This window comes from Cheilinus undulatus, linkage group 20 (assembly GCF_018320785.1).
Source record: "Cheilinus undulatus linkage group 20, ASM1832078v1, whole genome shotgun sequence".
NCBI classification, from domain to species: Eukaryota; Metazoa; Chordata; class Actinopteri; order Labriformes; family Labridae; genus Cheilinus; species Cheilinus undulatus.
The window spans coordinates 36,159,230-36,181,105 of record NC_054884.1 but is presented as its reverse complement, the minus strand read 5'-3'; the positions used below and the strand labels follow the sequence as shown (position 1 = coordinate 36,181,105).

At 39.3% G+C, this 21,876-nt stretch overlaps 1 protein-coding gene across 1 annotated transcript in view; it reads right to left on the bottom strand.

The window, feature by feature from the left end:
* The window catches only part of LOC121528938 (transmembrane protein 150A-like), a 33,140-nt gene that overhangs the window by 10,992 nt on the left and 272 nt on the right, over window positions 1-21,876 (bottom strand). Inside the window, exons 2-6 of the mRNA XM_041816595.1 lie at window positions 21,032-21,703; window positions 17,450-17,536; window positions 9,977-10,024; window positions 7,221-7,307; window positions 3,874-3,941 (exon numbers count right to left, since the gene is read on the bottom strand). Of these exons, the coding sequence (XP_041672529.1) occupies window positions 3,874-3,941; window positions 7,221-7,307; window positions 9,977-10,024; window positions 17,450-17,526 (280 nt within the window). The 5' untranslated portion in view covers window positions 17,527-17,536; window positions 21,032-21,703. The remainder of the gene's footprint in view (window positions 1-3,873; window positions 3,942-7,220; window positions 7,308-9,976; window positions 10,025-17,449; window positions 17,537-21,031; window positions 21,704-21,876) is intronic.

The window sequence follows — 21,876 nt, the reverse complement described above, 5'->3', positions numbered from 1 at the left end:
GAGCTATTCCTTCATATCTTTGGCCCACGTCAGAGGAGCACAGGAACTCATAATCTTTCATCTTTTCTAACTGTCTGTTCCACATGTCAAAACTGAACTGGGAAAAAAAAGCTCTTTAAAAAAGGCAGTAAGTATTATAACCCTGTTAGACAGGTTAATGGGCAAGTTAAACATCCTCAAATTCCTGCATTTTCTCAGAAACACCCTGAGAACCAGCTGTGTGAGTGAGGTCAGAGAGATTCAACGATTAAAGAAACTAAAAATAAAAAAACTTCAGTCAGGACACTCATGTCAGAGTTTAACCTTTGAAATATTATGACGCTGTGTCTGTGTTAAACATTGCCATCAAGCTTAATTTATGCAGTCTGAGCTCACAAACAGAAAACAACGACTGATGCAGTTATATCGAGAGAAAAACACTGAAACAAATCCTCACAGAACTGAGAGTGACGGCACATATGGACGGCTGATTCAGGCTCAAATCTTCACATGAATCTGCTGCAAAGTACCAAAAACAAAGAAATGTAATTACGTAACTTGCAACTGTTCATTTTCCTTCAGTATATGTTGGATTGTGTCATGTTTTATCCTCTTTGTATAGCTCTGATGGAGGCGTACGTGATCTACAGCACTTTAGTCCATACTCCTGCACCAAACCCAGTTCCTCTGAAAATCCACATCAAAAAGTCTCAGAGCGCCGTTCAAACAAACACATCTGTGTGAGAAACTACAAACACCAGTCCTTAACCTGGTTATGTAATCAACACGACAATATAAAGGCCTTTCTTTACTAATGCATGGACTAAAACAATACTTCATACCGCTCTGAAAACAAACCACACCTCCAAATAACTGAACAATGCAGAGGTACAGTAGCATTTTTGAGATCTGAGGTCAAAATTGTCAGAGATCTCCATGAGTGAGTGATAGGATCATCATGTGTCTGAATTAATCACTGTCCTTTTGAGATTAAAACACCTTAAACCAAGTTTAAAGAAACAGAGTAATTGTCATTGTTAAAGAGTGACCTTTCAGAGCAATTTTGAACACATCTTTTGAGCTGATTCTAGTTCTATTCTTTCTTAAATGGAGCTACACCTGCGAGCTACAAGGAAGACAACTCAAGCTGTGTGGATTCATTCACCTGACAAACATCCTCCTAATTGGGAGTCTATTTAAGTACAAAGATTTCAGGTTTCTCCCTCTGCACTGCCATTGACGGCTCTGCCCTAAGTCTGTGCTGCACTCTTGCTTTCAACCCCATTACCGCAGCAGCATCCACTTTTAGGGTCAGACGGGGGTTTAACACCCCGTTTAGACCATGCATTAACAGATTAATATCCGTTTTAGGCATTCAGATACCAGCTGGTAGTTTTTATAATCTGATGCCCCTAAATGCATACAGAAAACAGTCTGATATCTGATAGCTGTGACTACATATGAAGGTGGTCTGGGATGCCTTCATCTGGACTGGATTGGTTGTGTAGACACAACACTTACTGGTACATATTACAGACCACACTGTAACTGATGTGATCTGTAGCATTCTGCTTAAAAACAGAAAATCTGGCTTTATTTATGTCCGTACAGCCTAACCCACAGTGATGGGAATCAAAGCTTGGTTCACTTGGCTCAGTTAAGTTTTAAGAGCCTGTCCTTTGGTGACCAAATGGCTTTTCATTTGACACCATTTAGCCTTTTTTCATACCTTCAAATAACCATCTAACCACTCCTCACAAGATCTACTTTGTAAAAAGTGCAGGTTATTTACAGATGATGTCACGTCTTAAATGTCAAACATTTTTGATATTTAAGATTTGGGGTCTGGGAGGATATGACGCAATTTGGAGCAGTAAAATAATCGTGTTGACACCACACATATGCAGATTATTTAGACAAATTATTGTTTGCAACAGGAACCACTGGGGATACGCCCCCACAATCGTCTGGAGAGGCAAATTTTGCCTCAAATCGGGCTTAAAATCCTGTGGTGTGTGGCCAGCCTTAGTCATGATTCGTCATTGTTAACCCTGATCTTGCTTGTGTTTCCACAGCTGATGTCCACCCAGCCCTGGTGGATTCAGCAGCCACTCTTTTTTACAAGCAGCATTATTTTTAAAGGTATTATTATCAAGGCTTATAGTATTCAAATTATAGGCTCTTATAGAGAGAGTTGGTGCAAACTGTCGCTCATTTTAAAACTAATTTTCTGACCAATATGTGCTGTATTTGGCCATGCAAATGTTTGCTATGCTTTCTACAGGGGCACTGTAAATTTATAGGCATTTTCTTACATTATGAGTGTCAGCCTTGATAGACTTTAATACTTTGTGTGCAATTTCTGCAGTCTCACACCAAAATTCAGGCGTTGTTTATCTGCTTTGGACTTATGACAAGCAAGACGCTGGTTCAAACACACCTTTTGTAGATGTACTAGTTGCAGTGGAGAACTACTCTCATATGATATGGGGTCAAAACATCCAAGCATTCAGCTGACTGCAAACATTTGACAGCAGCTCTGACATAGGGAGAAGGAGGCAGGTTTTTGGTCAGAGAGCTTGTAGGTGTAGCTTTATAATCAGCAGAAACAAGAAGAAAAAAGGGGGTTTAATTTATGCTGTTTATTGTGACATAATCCCCCTGTTAGGTTAGGCTACTTTTATTTACGTGCCACAGTTGCTGGTAAGTTGAGCAAATCCACCACAAACTGCTCAAAAGTACCCGCATTTGGCTGGTGGCAGGTGCTTATTTCACACCCTGGCCTAGCCTAGCTTGCTGCAATAGAGTAGAGATTTGAATCTTTTTGCTCAGCTCAGTAATAGAGAGCCAGTCTTTTGGCTCCCCAACAGCCCTACATTTGGTATCAGTTTGGTTTTTGGCAAACAAAAAAAGCAGGCTCATAGAACCTGCTTGTCCTTGAACAGAACATCATTACTCAGTCAATAACCCGATGAGATTTATTTGGTTAATATTATATGAGCGTTTCCATCACAATCATGATTAACAACAAGGAAGAAAAGCTGTTAAAGAGGCACAACTAGCCTCTCAGCTCAGGACAAGACTCCTTACAATTCTTGTACTGTTGTTTGCATGCCAGTTCCCGTGTCAGGTCGCCACTGCAGATGTACTGTTAATGAACAGTATGGATGCATGTGCTAAAGCGCTGTCACTTGGTATCTGAATGCCTAAAATGGATTATTTATCCCTGATAATGCATGTAAACTCCCTCTTATACTCATGTCATCTAATTCACCATGCAAAATACAAACTTAAATTGTCTGACAAAGTGGGTGCTGTCTCGTCTGGGTGCAAAAACCAGACTTAAATCAGCCTAGTCAGCATAAAGGCTCTCAGCAGCAGATAGAAACATGCTCAAAGTTGAACCTTAGATTTAGGCTTAAAGCACCTTTACCCTCTAAATAAAAGAATCAAGGTTTGCCATCATCTGTTCCAGCAGAGTAAATTTTCATGACCCTGACCACATTTTACTTAACAAACATAAAACAGAAAATCAGGATTCGTCACGCACACGCTGGGCAGAGAACCAGAGGGACTCAGCCAAAATATCTGGTTTAAAGTAGACTTGGCTCGGAGCGGAGCAGAGCCGATGCCCTCATGGTCAGAGGGTGAATACCCGAGGGTCATGTGAGAGTAAAAATGCACCATTCATGGCATCGAGTAAATTTTCCCCTCAGAGGAGGGGTGATGTGAGGAGGGACCTGGTGGGGGGGTTCTGGAGTCGCCACAGCTGGAACAACAATCCTGAACATTTAAGGTCACCCACAGAGTCTCGCTCAGCTGAAAGAGCGATGTTGGGAAAATGTATTTAAAGTAGGAGGGCTAAAAGTGCATCAAACATGTCTGGAAACTCACCCATGAAGGATCCAGTGCTGCAGATGAGGCTGAAGAAGCAGCTTTCAGGAGGGAGGGTCCCACATTTACTGCAGAGAAAACACAGAGGGAAGGAGGGGGAGGTTAGACTGGACTCCAGGGTGAGTTCAATCAAATTCTTGTACAGGTCCAGGTCAGTGCCATGATCTACAGCCCTCCTCCCCTTCTTGTTTATTGATCTTGTGCTTCAACCTAGTTCCATTTTCGAGCAGTAAGTTCTTTAGTCATCGCTGCACATGTATAAAGTTTGGTCATTTTTTGGTCAGGCCAACTATTGATCTTGTGTTTGCACAAAAAGTATTGCACAAATTAAGCTCAGTAAAGTTCTTTGAATTGAGCTGAACTAAAAAGCATCACTTTCTTGAGCATAAGGCTGTAAAGCTGCAATAATATCTTTCTATATTTGTGAAACTGGATTCTATATTTAAAAGCTGTTTTTCATCAAAGCAGGGGGCTAGGTTCAGGTCCAACCAGCCTTTTTCCTTCATCTCAGTCCTCTCTAATCAGTTTCTGACTCAATCCACGGCTCTAATAAAGACATAAAATGTCCAAAAGTCTTGTAATTTTTCATCCAGACTTCAGTCAGCCAGCCCCCTATTTTGACACACAGTTTATAAATTCCACCACCAGGGGGCTCTCAATCAAAACAATAACAGAAACTGCTAAGTAGAGGCATCCCACTTAGCTCCAACCTATGTTTGTTACTTCTTGTTTTTGAACTGAGTCCTCTGTTCAACAAAAATGTTACCCCATAAGATGTTTTTACTAAAATATTTTGGTTTCATGGATGAAATTTACCTTACAAGGGAGAAAAGCTGTTAAAAGTGACCTTCCTGGTTAAGACTGGAAAACACTCACAAATTACTTGCAATCCAACTAGGAAGGACACTTCCTAGGGGGCTTTTTTGCTTTTATTTTGATAGGACAGCTAAAGAGAGACAGAAAACATGGGGAGAGAGAGCGCCAGGGAAGATGTGACAAACAGCTTTAGACAAGGACAGAGTGTGAGAGGGGTCTGGCTTTAAACTGCCGCTCTCAGATGCCCCCTCCTGCAGACCACCACTGTGGGACAGAAGTGACAAAATTTGCCAGTAGAGCATGTTCGCCATTTTAGAAGTTCTTAAATGAGTGGGGACTAGCTTTAGCTATGTTAGTGTGTTTTTTTTCTAAAAGGACAAGCTTTATTCTGGTGTTTGCTGAAAGCCAATAAATCTGAGTGTAGTAGTCTGCAGCCAGACTGTCTTGCACAATCCTGCACAAGGGTACCTGCTGAACAAAATGAGCTATACAAGCGCGAACTAACGGACTGCTGTCTTTGTTGAAAAGAATCCTCATTTAAAATAAGAAGTTAGGCTGCAGAGGTGGACGGATCTGAACAGCAGGTCTGGTCTAAATTTGGCTGTTGAATGTCTAGTGAGGCCACAATGTTTGGGGAGGTGGGAGGGTTGAGTTCTGTTACAAGACAGGTTAAAGCACAACCGATAAGAGGGAATAATTGGGTACGTCAATAACAAAAAAGGCAAGGATTTGATTTTTCAGGCTTTTGAATTTTATCTCTTTTTTTCCACTGATCTGCAAGTGGTCTGTATTTTTCTAAGTGTTACACACCATGTTTAATATCAGCGTCCTTTCAGAGAAGCAGCGTGGTCTTACATGTTGTCTTTCCTACTCTGTGGTATCAAAAGCATGCCAGCAGTTTTACTTAGAGAGCAATTTAGTGGGGGAAAATGTCTATAAATGGGAAGCGACGGTCTGGGAGGTCCCACCATGAGAAATGTCTAACTGAAACAAGAGGACGCTCTTTTTTCAGTGTTCAAGCCTCAGCAGAGTGAATTTCATCCTCAGTGACACGAAGCCCCCGTCCATCATTCAGACCGCAGACTGTCGTCGTTTTCAGGAAGAAAAATTCTTTGTTTACATTTTGTGTCTCAGTGTGGAGACGTTTCAAAGAGCGCTGAAGGAGACACTACACACAACAAAAGCTCTTCTTCCTGTGGAGGTGAAGAGGTCTCCCTCCGTCCGTCTCCCCCCTTTTCTGCCCCAGTGAGCCACAGACGGGCGAGTGTAGACTCGTCTGAAAAAACTCTGCTGCAGCTGCTAAGAGGGATTTATCCACAGCTCCACCAGACTTGAATACAACATTATCCTCTGGATGAAGTTTTAATGGCATGACTGTACATACTTCTTTATATTTTACAACAAACTTTGACACGGATAGCAGCATGAGTGATTTCTTGGCTTTTTTCTTGTACGTTTTTTTTTTTTTGTAACGCTTGATGTTTGCTTGATTATGAAAAAAAATGGAAATGACCATTAACAGGCTGACAGAATTAACATTGCAATTTTGGTAATTAGAAAAGGAGGTGTCAGCACTCAAAAATGTCCTTTTAGGTAGTTTTATTCAGGCAAGGCACAACGGATGTGTTTCGAAGTATTTATTGTCGTGCACCTTGAGGAGTTTATTGTTTGGAGGGTGTTGCTTTTTTTGCTTTCTCTGTGATGTTGGTAATTCTAACTTAAGAAATTATCAATTTCTTCTTAAACATGATGAAGCTGCAGGCTCAGTGTTTAGCACTGTTTCCTCAGAACAAAAAGGCTCCTGGTTCTAATTCTAAGTGGATGAATATATTGGGAGTTTGCATGTTCTCTTTCAATGTTTCCTACTTTTCAAAAATAATTTTGTCCTCCTCTAGTAACAGAGATTAGAAATGAGAATGTAAGAGATACATGTCTGAAAACGGGCTTTAGGTTATTGCACAATCCTAAAAAGTTTTGGACAGATCTGTTGGACGGGTCTATTGCAGCAACCTCAACATCTCAGAACAAAGTTTTCTTTCTGGCTGCACTGAACGCCAACTAAAACAACATGTATAACTTTCTATTTTCCTTTTGGCCTCAGTGTTTTTCAGAATATATATAAAAGAAGCAGAAACAGAGTGATTATTCACTGTTAAAAACAAAACGGAGCCGGGACAGCATAAAAAGAGGACTGTCGGAAACCTCAGACTACGCTGAGTCTGGTTCCTATTTCACATAATTCAGTATCTGTGGTCTTTTCATGAAAACAGCGTATTTTCTGTTGGATTGGAATGAAACTATGATTACTGTAAGAGTTGAAACAAGGTCCTCGGGCAGCGATTCAATGATTCTTTCTGGAAACAACACAGAACTCTGCGATGCAAGGCCAACAGTTCACTGCTGTTTGTCTGACTGGATGTTCCCTGCAGGAGTTAAGACAACTGTGACTGCTTTATGAGCTCAAATAAATATGCCAACACCCAGAAAAGTTCTTGTTTATGAAGAAGGTCTGCAGAGGTGCGTTCACTGACCTGATGAGCGGGACGTTGTCCAGCGTGCAGCAGAGAACAGGACCCCTCTGTAAGGGCAGTGGCTCCTCACACGACTCATTATAAAGCCTGCAAACACATGCATGAACACAACCTTCAGTCTGCAGAGAAAAATCATATATATGTCTTACTGTATTTAATTTTTACACTCATGCTTGCATTGATGATCATTTTGCAATCCTCAGATGAGCTCACTGACTCTTTTGTCCTAATTAGTCAAAGTTTAAATTTTGATCTCCATTACACGTGAAAATTTTACCTTCTGTCCTCCTTAACCTCGTCATTTTTGCATAATTAATGTAAAGTAAGCAATTGCTTTAGTGCTCTGTCAATGTTTGAGCACTGGTTTGCATCATGTTTTATAATCTACGCACAAGAAAGTGAAGATTAACCCAAATTTTTCAGGGTAAAAAGTGTCTTAAATAACAGCTTAATGATCCACTACTTTCGCTTCTATGATGAAGAACTAAAATATGAGCCAAGGTTTCTTCTTTATCCTGCAGGGAATTCCACAAAGTAGAGGAAACTTCTGGAAACATTTAAAGCTAATGTAAGCTATAAGACAAAAACACTAGAGTCTATAAGTGATTTTATGAGATATTCTTTGATCATAGTAACTCACTGCTGTCCCCATCTTTAGTCATTTTGTTTTTTTCTGATCTTTCCTACATCTAAATTATCTTAAACCTATAAAATGAAGGTGGACTTAGCCTTCATCTCAAGGCTTTTGCACACGGATATGTTTGTATCGTGTTATTAATTCACATATAATTAGTTTGATCCTCTAATCTGATCACTCATTCTTCTCCTGAGCTGATAAAGGGAGCAGCGCTGATGACGGTACAGAGAAAACAGCACTGACAGCGTTCTAATTCACAGACCGGAAGAAAAAGAGAAAAACTTTCCTTGATTTGAAAATGGGATCCTCTCTTCCATCTACTGTATAGCTCAGATTACCAGAGAAAAGTGCAAACTGCACTGCAGAATTTTTGCATCACTCTCAGTGTGCAAAGGTCTTAAAACCAGAAGCACTGTCACAGAAATCCAACAAGAATAATTGAAACGGGGCGTTTCTGTTGAGGCAGAACCTGAGTCTCTGCTGATACAGCTCTGTAAATATCTTGTCATTTGATAAAAATGCCTATAATTAAAGCTCTGTTGTGTATTCTGTACCAGCTGGAACCATACTCTGATTAAATAAACTTACAACTGCTTTTACTCTCAGTTCAGGCTTTAAATACCACAGACTGTTCTTAATATCAGACATGAATCCAGCTGCTGCTCCGACACGTGTTTGAATTCTCCTCTCTGTTTACATCTATCCTTTACTATGACATTAAATCTCCCTGCGTCTTACACCTCCATGAACTCTTTCTTTACACATTCTCTCCCCTACTGTCAACATCTGCAGCTCTTTATTTTCTTCATCTTCCCTCCCCATCTCCACCTATGCTTAAGCCCTCCATCTCAGTCCTCGCTTTGTTTGATTTAACACAGAAAACGTGTCAGAAAGAGAGGAGCTGCGGCCTCGCTGAAGATTTCTACAGGTAAAATGAGCCCACCAGGGAACACATGAAGGACTTAATCATGAATTAATGCTATATAAACACCAGCAGAGAGAAAGAGAGGTGAGATTTTTCCACACTTTTCACAGTTGTCATAAGGAAAATTATTCATATTCACTGCCTACACTTGGTGGAGTCTGAGGCACATTAACAGAAAGGAGAACCATTACAATACTTTTAAACAGGAGATTACTGGTCTTGCTTGGACCACAGGGGGCTGTGTTAAATGTGGAAAAGGGTATGATAAGTCAACTCAAATCTCGCCAGAGCGTTGTGCCAAGTCAGGGGTTTCCAAACTTTTTTCCAGGGGCAATATACAGAAATCTATAAGGATATTGGGGCCACTTTAATATCCACATGGCGAGGTAAATTACTTTAAGTCAGAAGCAGAATAAAGGAGGGGCTGGGGTGGAGGAGCTTGCATGGGGCGGCAGATCGTGGCCAGGCAAGAGCAGTTTAAATAATGCAGCATGAAAGCGACTGGCCACTAGCATGCTTAGAGCAAATCAGCTGACCAGCAGCTGATTAGAGGAGAGCTTGACTCTGTGGCTTGCCTAAGCTAACGCTAATTGCTCAATTGAATGGCTGAAAAGGCAAATAGACAATCATTTCAAGGTTTTTGGGGATGCCATCAGGGATTAAGAAACAAGATGTTATTTTTTTGATTGCCAATATTTTTACCATGTACAGTGTTGTCTCAGTTTAGTCACACAAACACATCAATAATGTCTTCTTGAGGGATGTTTGTTGACATAGTAAGCATGGTAGTATCGTCTTGTGCTGACACTATGAAGTACAATAAAGTCAAGCACAAACTCCATGTTCAAATGTGGGCCATATTTAATTTTATTCCTAGAATTTGCTGCAGGCCAATTAAAACTGGACCTCAGGCTGCCATAGTTTGGACACCCCTGTATTAAGTTTTAAGAGCTTTTCCCTGAAAAAGGATAGCAGCAGTGAATCAATCCAGTTTATTTGTAAGTTTAAAGAAAAATAAAGCAAAAAGTGCTGCAACTTACAGAAAAAATTAAAGTCTAATGCATCTTCTGGTGGCAATTATTATTCAAAACACAGGTTTTATGTATGTAAAAGTAATGAAAAGTTATTGTTTCAGATACTTGAAGTGTATCAGAGATTAAGTGTTATGAATGTGATTGTTGGTGTTTACCGTACCAGTTATGAACAGGACAGACGTGCTGGTTGTACAGGGCCATCGCATATCTGTGGAGTTAAAGAGAGAGAACAAACTTTAGCCAAAGAACTGAACATGAACAGAAAAACCTTAAAGATAATGTTTCTCTAATCACAGCGTATGAGCTTTGAAACAATAGATACACTCAGCTATCTGTTCTTTGCTTTGTCATTGTGTCTGACAGAAAAAGAGGCGACACTTGGATGAAAACGGCACCATCCAGGACATTAATGTTAATCTAGGTTTTAATGTTCATTAGACATTTTTAAAAATCAAACACCCATCACATGAGTTTTCTATTTCTTAGCCTGATGCAGCTCGTGTTCGTCAGAATGTTTAACGCAGAAGCTGCTGCCTGTTTTTCAACCTTAGCTGGGCTGTGACATCAGTGGAGCTGCTTTTCAATCCTTTAAACTGTCTGCTACAGAATAACTAACAACTAAGACCCTGGCTGCATGCCTGTGATTATTCATTACACATATAAAATACTTTAGAGGACAGGGGTGGTGTATCATGAAGCAAACAGCATAGCCAGGCTCTTTGGTCTCTGGTTTGAGCACGTCATGGAAGAAGAACATTCCCTGCCTGTGTCATTCTGTCAGATTAAGAGCCTGGTCTACTTTGCATGCTGGCAGTACTCATTTTCAATACAAAGCCAGTGTGGTCCAATGTTTTCAGAGCTCACTGCCCTGTGCAGGAAAAAAATGTCCTTGGCATCTGCTGTTTTTACCTCTGCCAAGGAGGTTATGTGATCGGCAGGGTTTGTTTGTTTGTTTGTTTGTTTGTTTGTTTGTTTGTTTGTTTGTTAGCAACATAACTCAAAAAGTTAGGGATGGATTTTGATGAAATTTTCAGGAAATGTCAGAAATGGCTCGGATCACTGTCTGGATCCAGGAATTTTTTAAAGGATTCTTTACAATTGGGAGATAGGGCTAATGGCGGAGGTCTGTGCTCTCCAAGTTCTTTTCTTTGTAACAGCACCCTGTTCACCGATGTCAGTGAAGGAGAGAGACTCTAATGATGGCGGAAGAGAAACCAATCCTTCCAGTCTTTAGTGGTAACGTTTCCAGATTTCTGTTGCTTGTTTCCAAGTTTTCCTTGTGAATTCCTTAAAAAAGGGAAATACAACACACACGGACAAACCCTTTAGGACTGGGTTCAAAAATTGATTTTCCGATTCAAATTGATTCTGATTTTTAAATTATGATATCCACTCATATAATCCAGAGTTCAGTCTTGTGAGACCTGTGTCAGATTTATGTCGCAGCTTAAAACTTGACCTGCACTCACCTCTGATATTTTTACTAATGTGCCTTGTTGGAATGTTCTTTGTACTATTTTCCAACTTTTGTCCTCAGAGTTTCTTAAATGTTGAAGTAGCATAGGTTTTGAAAAGTTTCCCTACAGAAATCAATATCAAATTGGATTGAATTGAATCAGGACCTTGTGATTCATAAGCAAACTGATTGAGTCATACACAGAGCTACTTAAAATCAACACCATAGTTACTACAGAGCAAACAAGAGGTCAACTCTGGTTACTTAGCAACAATGAACGCCATGGAGCAGTGCTCTGAAACTGTGTGCTGCCAGTGCTAAAAGCACCAGCGGCAGACACAGGCTCTAAAACATGAGTACAGCATTTTGATAGTAATGTTAAAAAGACATGGTAAAACTGGAGAAACTGCTAGAAATTTGTTGTCACAATTCATGTAAAAGCCTAGCTATTTATTTTGCCATCTTTGGGTGCTTCACATTTACCTTGCATGTGAAAACTTCACACAGTAAAACTCTTCATCTTTAGCAAAGATAATCATGAATTGTTAGTAGGCGTGATAGCCTTAGCAACATTAAAATAGCAGATATAACTTCTTTGATGGCTAAATCAAAGTCCACTTTAAGTCCATTAATATTATCATACTTTTACAAAGACAAATACAGTGAACTTATTGGTGAAAGAGAGGATTATTGTTTCTCTGCTTTCCTTTTTCAGAAATATTTTACTGTATAAAATGCCAAATGTTTTGTTTAATCAACTGCTGTTTAGTCGTAATGGTCATGATTTCAACACAAGGCATGCATCCAATGGGTATTTCACACTTCCACTTACAAATACCAACTCAGGACAGCGTACTGTCATGTTTAGAGGTATGCAAATATGGAACAGTCTTCATCTGACATCACAGGTTAACTAGTAAACATGTTTAAAAAAGAGGTTAAACCAATATGTAATGACACAGACTCCACTGAAATAGGTTTAGTTGGATTCAAAATGTTTGATTACAATTTTAGAATCTTTTTGGTTACCTTTTGTGTTACACTGTGTCATTGTGAAATTACTGCATTCGTTGTTGTAAGAAGAAACAGAACACTTAGACTACGTTGTGACAACATTCAATACATGCCGATTGCTAGTAGATTTATCTCGGCCTTATTGGTGTCTGTTGTAATTGCGGTTGTATTGTCATCATTACTCATGTTTTTATTATGATTTTAACATCTTGTATATTTTTCCTGTTTGGACTTTATCATTGTAATCTACACAAATGTTTAGTGTCTTTCTTTGTGGACCCAGGAAGAGTAGTTGCTACTAGGTAGTGGCTGACGGGGACCCAAAATAAAATAGAAATAAATAAATCAACTTCGAAGTATTGCTAAATCTATTTTGAAGTTAAAAACAGCAAAAAGGTTCAGACTGGAGCATCAGGACCCACCACCACCGTTGAAAATCACGTCCAAGTTTCCTGACATTTTTCCATCATAAAATTTTTTTTCATGAAAAAGGACAGTTCACTCATCAGATGGGGAAAGAAATGGTGGCATTTCTTTTAAAATAAAAGCACATCATGAGACTTTCACCACAATTTTTTCCAATCCACTGAAAATGCAACCCACTTTCTGATCTTGGCACACCAGTTGAGAACTGAGACTCTACCCGGTCTTTCAAAGCAACCACCAAATTCAAAGTGACAACTGTATTTATGAAGGGCTTTACACCTAGAAGGAGCTAGGTGTAAGGCTGAACCCTGAACACCTTCAGTGTTAGTACGTCATAAACTCCATTGTCGGTAAGAACTTGTATTCAAACCAGACTATGTTTAACTTCATCAGAGCTAGTGCTACACAGTACTGCTCCTCAAAAGTTAGCAACTACAAAGAAGAAAAAGATCCAATGGTCGTTTCTGTAAAGTGTACCAAAGCAATGCAGCATCTGATAAAATGATGTGCTGTTTTAACTGAAGTGCTTTACAAGAATGCAGCATGGAAGAATCTAAACAGAGATACAGAATGAGCCTTATTTCACTGGATCAACTACTGCTGTACTCAATCAGGTTATTTCAAAACACCCAAAGCAAACTCTGTGTCACTGATAAGCAAACCAAACAAACCAGTGACTGATGCCTGAGTTCAAATTCTAAAACTGTGACAGCTTGGAGAGTCTCTATTGATCGATGACAACACGAGGGTAATCAGGTTAGAGGAACTGATTTACCTTCAGCTGATCAAACACGACCTGTTCCAGGCAGAATTACTATATTTATCTGTGTAGCTCTTATTTTAAGACTAAATCTCTTCATGCTTCCACTAAAAACTCCACAAATTGGCCAAAGCAGCAGCGAATGCTTCACTTTTGTTTCTGGGTCACTGAAAGGCCCACAGCAGGTACCAACGTGTCTGAAAAACAACAGGTCTGTAAAAATTAAGGGGATTACAGACTCGTCTCTGAGAGGGAGAAGCTTTGGAGACTCGGTGTGAAGAAATTCTCACAGCCACTTTATGGACGTGTGAAGGGCTGCTTACAAAAGGAGACTGTATGTCAACGCAGTCACACCGAGGAGAGAAAGGAAGAGGAAGGCAGGGACAAAAGAAACGGTCACAGGTCAGAGAGACAACCAAAGAGGGAAGTTTAAGGTGAGGAGACGTTGACAGAAGAGGTCTTACTGTAACGAAACATCCTAAATCTGCAGCAGGTGAGTGTATGAGGGTGTTTCTGCTCTATAGGGTCCACTCAGCTGACATGGATGAAAGATTTATCCTTGAATTTAAAGTATTTCTTGCACATAAGCTTTTTTCATTTGTAGGCTGGTAAAATCTCCTGAGGATTCATTAACTGGAAACAAAACCAAAAAATACTTTATTAAATTTTTCTGTAATCCCTTAGAGATGCCTTATGTCTGCATCTGATTTTCAACTAGAAGACAATGATGGCTCATTTTTCTTTGTGATTAAAACATTGCTCTACAGACTTTCCACTTTCCCCGAAGGTACAGCAGAGTTACAACACAGCTGATGCTGTAAACAATGATTCATATTCTAAGAAATGGTAATAGATGTGAAAAAAGGGGGATAAGTTGTTATGTTTTAGTTCCTAAGGCTGGGTTGAGGCATTTTAAGCAACATATTCTTTTTTAAAAGGGGAGGAGTTAAATATGAAGGTCAAAACTAGGCGCTAAATGTTAGCAGTTAGCTTTTGCTCCATGCACACAGGCAACGGTCCTCCAAGAACAGGGAATTTGATGCATCTACTGTCATGTCTCTCTAATAAAGGCATGAAAACAACAAAAATAAATCATAAAATCTACGTAGTATCAGGGCCTGTGTCTTCAGCTGCCATTTATTACAGTGGCAGTGCTCATTTTCAATACAAAGCCAATGGAGTCCAGCATTTTAGTGCATCCTGAGTGGAAGAAAACCTGATCTGACTCGTCTTTTCTAGGCTAGAGTTTCCAGGTCTACAGCTGCAGCTTAAGCCATGACAGGATTCCTTTCCATTGTTTTCATGTTTTCTTGGTGATGTTACCTTTAAAAAAAATCCGATGTAAGGCACACAGTTAGTTACAGAGAGAAGCAGAATAAATGCAGGAGAGAATTGCTCTGAAATTGAGGTTGTGATCGCTGCCAGCGCTAAAAACACTGGCAGTGTGGACACAGGCTCTAAATACAGCTCAAGTAGCTAGTTAGCACTGACAATCATCTTGGATTTGCAGTTGTAAAGGATCCTAGAACAGCAGTTTAGAGGGACATGACGTCACCCACTGCTGTCAGAGGAGTGTCCCAATGTAGAGGATCCTCAGAATTCTTCAACCGACTAAGTCGTTTCAACAGAGGATTTTCAAGGATGCTCATATGTATCCCCCACTTGTGGGAATTACCGACAATCCAATGCACACAGTTTTCTTATCTTTAAGAAAATAAAAATATAGCACATAACAGGAGGAAGCTGGGTCTTCGACCTCTATATACATTTCTTAAATATTGTCCTGTTTTCACTGTAAACATGTTATAATTTTATGGCATCATAATGAAGCTGGATGGGTGAAAGTAGTGGAATTATTATGTTATATTAAATAATGAATATGATTATATTATATATGATGATATAACAGCATTTTAGACGGTACTGGGTAAAAGTTGTACAGCACTTTTGTCAGTACCATTTCCAGTCTGAATCCTGCTGCTGCTGCGTATATGGATGTGACCATTCAATGACGCAATCACGCACACTCGCAAACCTGTTCCAAGTGTGTGTTTAACAGTTGCCACCTTTGTAAGATCCAACTCAGAAGGATCCTGGACTTTGAGAAACAGCAAGTGTTTTGGGGCCAGAGCTGCTCATTACACTCTTTTAAACTCTCTTTAGAACTGAAGAAACCTTTTGGAAGAGGCAAGGCATCGTCAAGGTGTGGTGATTTCGTTGCACTGATCTTATTTTGGTGGGTTCTGGTTCCGGTGCTCTTGGTGTTTGTGGCTAACTTCACTCTGCTTCCTCTGAGGCAGCTCCCTTCCCCCTTGGCACTGAGGCTGATCATCACACCTGAGTCTGCTCTACAGTCAAGCTCCCGTTAAGAAGGCTGCACTGACTCGCCTCAGAGCCAGAGTATTGCCAACTTCTCACAAGTGTGCCTCACTCCTCACCTCACTACAGCCCAAACCCAGCGCGCTCTCTCCCTGGAGCCCTTCACTACCTCGGACCTGTGGACTCCCCCCTCCCCCTCTTCAATGAACTTGTCATAACCAACAAATATGTTAAACGCCACTATTCTGGTCTGCATTCTGGGTTCAACTCACCACATCCATCACACAAGGACTTCTATCAAGTCCAGTTGCTCCGTTGACAAAGATTTGGATGAATAAGAACCTACACAGACTTCCTTAAGGTGGTCTCACATCAGGGCAGTGGTGTAGTGCAGGGCTTAAAGGGTATACAGGGTACCGTACAGCCACTTATTTTTCTCTCAGTGTGGTGTAAACCCACTTCAAAAATGTCATATAAACTGTGCATTACTTTGTAATGCTCTAACCCTAACCCTGCTGAGAAATATGGACTTGTTAACCCAAAGTGTGTAATCATGTAGTTGTCTCAGCCTTGTCTTTGGTTCAGGGGTGAATGTAATTGTGCACAATTGATGGGCATTGTGCAAATGAAAAAGGCTCATTTTTAAGTGAGCTAAATATGCATGATGCTTACACAAGTCTTTGTTTATAGGGCAGGGTAGTTAACCTCTGCAGGTTGGGCTGCTTTATGAATGTGGAGGTAAATTAAGAGTGTATCAGGGCACTTGACTTCAAAGTCCAGGATCACTTGGTCAGTGTGAACATAAGTGTGGTCCTGGGGCATGAGTCAACGAGCATAGTTTGCAGGAGATGGAAACGCAACCACGCCTGAGCACAGGGTACTCTTCAGCAAGTAAAGCTGAAAAGTCATTTTTTAATGTGTCCAGTCTCTCTAAAAACGGTCCTATCGATGCAGCACAGGTTGATTTCCTCTTTTGAGCTGCAAGGTAGATGTTAAAGTTGGAAAAGGGTTGTTGTATTAGTGTAAGTGGTTGCCACGTTTTCTACTCCTTTCTTCTTCTTGGCAGATTTGCAAACCAACTGAGTGCATACTGCCACTGGTGTATCTATACACACATGTTTGTGTATGAGATGGTATTACTAATGTGCAAGCAGACCAGCAAAGGAGAGGGGATAGGGTGGGGATTGCACCCAGGCACAGTAGGCATTTGGTGCATGTGTGAGCAGGGTTTTACAGACCTGTGATGAGCTGAAACTTCTATCTAGCTCTGACTGATAAATACTTGCATTTCCTAATAGTCAAACTTTTCCTTTCAGTACGTTTCAGGATATCGCTGTCGACATATGGGACTGTTGTGCGTCAAAAAAGAACACATACAGTGACAGAGTTTAGAGGAATAGCCTGGAGGAATTTCAAGGTTAAATCTCCTTCAACACAATCACTAAATAAACAAAAAGCTGTTTCTCTTTTCTTCCAAAAAAGGAAACTGTTTTACATCCATGAACTTTGTACAGACACTAGAGTCCATCATGAACGCCACAGGGAGAACAGGTCGAATCTTTAACTCCACTGTACAGATCTAGGATCCAGAGAATCCTAACTTTGTAAGATTTTCTTTGGGTTGTAAATGAAAATCATGAGAAGGGTGCTGAACTTACACGACCCATATTCCAGTGATGGTGAAGACGGGCAGGCTGACAGGAAGGATCATCCACAGAGACATGACGACCACCATCAGCTCTCCACTGAAAACAAAACAAACAGATCAGTTACACTTCTATCTGGCATTTCAGCCTGTTCCTAAGCACCTGGCCTATGAAATACAGGTTTTTAACCTTTTGTAAATTTCTATTTGCTACGTATTGATAGAATTGTGAAAGTTTAAAACACCTGATAGCAGTAAGGTGTGCAGAAGTTGCAGTCCTACATGCAAGTGACCTAAGTTCACGCTGACCTGTGGCTCTTTTCCTCCATGTCTTTCCCCACTCTCTCTCCAAAATTCCTACTCTCCCAACTGTCCTGTGTAATAAAGGTTAAATGCCCACTAATTAATCTGAAAGAAAAGGAAAAAAACACGGCATCCAAAAGAATCAAGCTATCAAAAACCTCAACAACCCTACCACAGTCCAGGTGGATCTTTATGTTCACGTGAAAACTGACGTGGAAAAACTTCACATGCACTTTTTTTTTCAACTGAATACATTTGTGGGGCCCCTCTTTACCCTCCACGTCCACACATGCAGAGCTGAGATGTTAACCGTCTATGCAGAAGTTAAACTTTAAACATTTAAGGACAAAATTCAAACTGATGAAGACCTCAAATGACACATAATCATCACCAAGATGAGGTCAAACCAGAGGAGAGACTTGGAAATGAAGGTGGGGAATATTTTCAGTATAATGTAATGTAATTTCGCGAATAAAATTATATCAGAAAATACCCAAAAAAAAGTATAAATACCTGCAAATCCCTTTCAATAACATATTCCTTGTTCCAAAAGGAAAATATGCGCTTGAATATAATGCTTCATAAAGTTTTTATCATTTTACACATCACATTTCTTAAAGTGCAATCAACAAAAGGACATATACATGAGAAACTTAATTTTTTGGAAGATATCTCACACCTTGTACGTGATATAAAATAAATATATAAATATTGACATTACAAAGATGATGAATACTGCTTGATGACATGTAGAAAATTGTAACAAGGCTCACAAATAGCGTCACTGCAGGAGAATAAATTCTAATTCAATGTGTCAAAAATGTGTTAATGCACAAATAAATTAAGTAAGCAGAGATTCTTGGCAAGCAATTGAGGCTCCTAATTCTCAGGAGCTGACACCAGTCCTTCAATCAACCTTATCCTTCCCTCTGAAGTAATCAAACATCACTGACAACAACCACAGTTTCATCCCAGTTTCACCACGTCAGTCTGATTTAAACTGCACGGTCAGGGTTCAATACTAAGATACCATCTAATTTGTGACGATGAGGCTTTCCAGCACAGCATTTCAAAATCTTCATGTGACGTGTGAATGTCAATAAGGACTCTGTAGTCAGAACAAACAGGTTAAAGCATAGATTTAGGTCTTTCAACAGTTTGTGTTGTAAGAAGGGAGTCCAAACTCCCAGAATGATTAACGGTGACATCATCTAAAGGGAAAACAGCAAGGCCTTAAAGTTTCTGAGTTTTCGCTTTTGATAACTGAAAATAAAGTTTAAAAATAATGCTTATTAAAAAGTTGTAGAAAATGTGTGGTTATAGCTGTTTTATGTTACATATTAAACTCATATTACATAACATCTTTTTACATATGCTGTTAATTCTTAAAGCTGCATGACAGTAAAAGTGCTGAAGTTTGATTTTCTGCACTAAACAAAAAGAGACCTGGTTATCTCTACCACCATAACTTTTAACTTGGGTTTGATATGATGTAAAAATCTAATGAAAATGACACATTTCATTTCCACAACAAATATAGAAAAGGCCCAAAGGGAGCTTGGTAAATTCTTGTTTTAAATATTTGCAGTTAACCCACAGACCCCTCTCTTATTTTATCTGACTCACTGTGAATGAATGAACATTCTGCTGTTGTAAAACTGGTCCAGTTCTCTAACATCTGGGCTACCGGGTTGCCCACTCAAGAATCCTTGCAGCCCACCCTTACTGTAACAGGTCTTCGCTGACAAAAGTGTTATTTTGCTTTTTTAATAGTAAAACTGGTCAGAATCAGCTCAGCACATCTGCAGAAATGTGTTAAGATAAATATCATTATACTCCATATTGATAGAATAGATTTATTAAATTCACCAGAATTCATTAAATTTGGGCATTTATGGATAAAATGTATTTTACGCTAAACCATTTGACATTTCATAAACAGTTTCTCAAATAAGAAAAATCCTCCTTCTTCCAGTGTGCCGAAAAATATCACCTTCAATTTTTGACTTTTGACTTTTGTATTAATTTTTCTCAGTTCAGGTTCTAGAAACAAATTTAAAAGTCTAAAATATGACTTTTAAAAGTGTGTAGGAACCCAGAAGTTGCATGAAGTTAACTTTAGTTGCAATTTGTTCAACTGAGTTAAAAATGCAGTGGCTTGTACCTAAACATTTTTAAAGTAGCTCCACAACTTTTTTTTCCCACATCAATTAAAAAAAAAATTCACAATGAATAATGGGTGTTTTTTTTCATTTTAAATCACCAAAATTGCAGCCAAAGTCTACAATAAATAAAGACAATCCCATATTTTGAAAATTTTACACACTCTTAAATCCTACGGGTTTTAAAATTATCAGATCTTCATTATATCAATGATTGATCGTCTCAAAAAAAAGTACAAAAACAAAATACATTCTGCCTCATTTCAGCAAAACTGAAAAGAGGGAGCAATTTCAAAATTGTCCAAATATGTCTGCAACATTTGGAAAAGTGGGAGGATTCTACAGTTCTTGATTTTTCCTAATTTTGTCATCATATTTGCACATCTTGGTCAGTGTGCAGGAGTTTGCCAACAGTTTATGATGATTAAAAACAATAAATGGCACAATATTGAGTTTCTAGGACTTCTACCTTTGTTGCTGTGGTATCAAACAATATCACTGACTTGGTTTGAGACAATCATAAAAATGCTCCTTAAATTCAGTAAAGCAAATTAATCATTTTTTATTTAACATAAACATTTCAAACAGATTATCTTGTTGTCAGAAAGCATATAACTGTCCATGGTTGTTGAAGTTACCTACATGGATATAATTGCATTGTCTTACGCCATATCTCCATCAAAAATATATCAACAGATCATAAAATTATAATACATTGCCCAGCCATACTGTTTTTTCCTTTAGTATACTTTTACTTGGGTTTGGATATTATCAAAGTAGCCTAAATTTACTTGTTTGGCAGAAATACCTTCTTCATTTCTCACTGGCAATTTACATTGTGATTCAGATTTTTAGTACTTTTTTAAGTACAAAAATGTATTGCAACCTACTTTCAAAAACATTTACAAATCCAATAGAAAAGCTTCTAAAGAAACATGTAAGTTACCTTTCTCCAGTCTCTTTGGGGATCTCCTACATGCTTCTTTCCTCTTATTTTTGCATCCTCACCTGCAGAACCTGCACATTTTTACCTTCTTCTTGTTTATTTGACAATGCCTCTGTTTACCTTATGTAATCAGGGAAATCTGCATGCACAGTTCCAGGAAAGAGAGTCATATGTTACATCTTACCTCCTCGTTTGCTCAGTGGAAACAGCTTCAGGCTCTGCTCCTCATCTCAACTCCTCCAAACTCGAGGAAAAGTTGCAGAAAGAAAAAGTCGCTGCGGGTCTGAAGTCCTCTGCATGGACTGCTTTCATTGTCAAGAAAAGGTGCCGAATGTGATTCAGAGTTAACAAAACAGGGTCAGGAGGAATCAGAAGAAATGTGTGGTCATGTTTTCATCCTTAACGTTGATCCAAGTCTCAGTGTGCTGCCTGATTGTTCTGATCTGAGGTGTAATGAGCAGCTGGAGTCACTCACTTTTAACTCCTCCCACTACACAGTCACGTTTCTCCCATTCAAAACAAAGATTTGACTATTTGTTGTTAAAAACCATTGTTTTACTTCTTAGAGGAAAAAAATACCAATTTGGTCTTTATGTGAGTTCAAAAGAATGTAAAAACGAGCGGAAGTGCCTCTGGACTTCGACAAACTTAAACAGTACTGGATCAGCATCTGTTGAACAGGAGGTGTTGTGGTTGTTTTAGTTGTTGTGTCCATCGCGGATCATTTTGTTCTCCGTCTAGTTCCTGGAAACTGATTTCACAATCGCAGATATTACTCAGCACTCCATAGGACCGTTGTCCTGATGGGGTTGTATTTCATGCATCTTCCCTCTCATAAACATCTCGAAGTCTTTTCCTAGATGGAAAGAGGAGATGATGACCTCAAGGACCGCTTTGAGACTGCTGTTTACATTGACAGTGAACGCTGGACTAATAAAATGCATGATTCTAAGTTGTTCTATAAAACATATCATTTTGATAAACGGTTTTCTAAAGCCAGAGTGGAACAGGTGATAACTCGATTAGTTT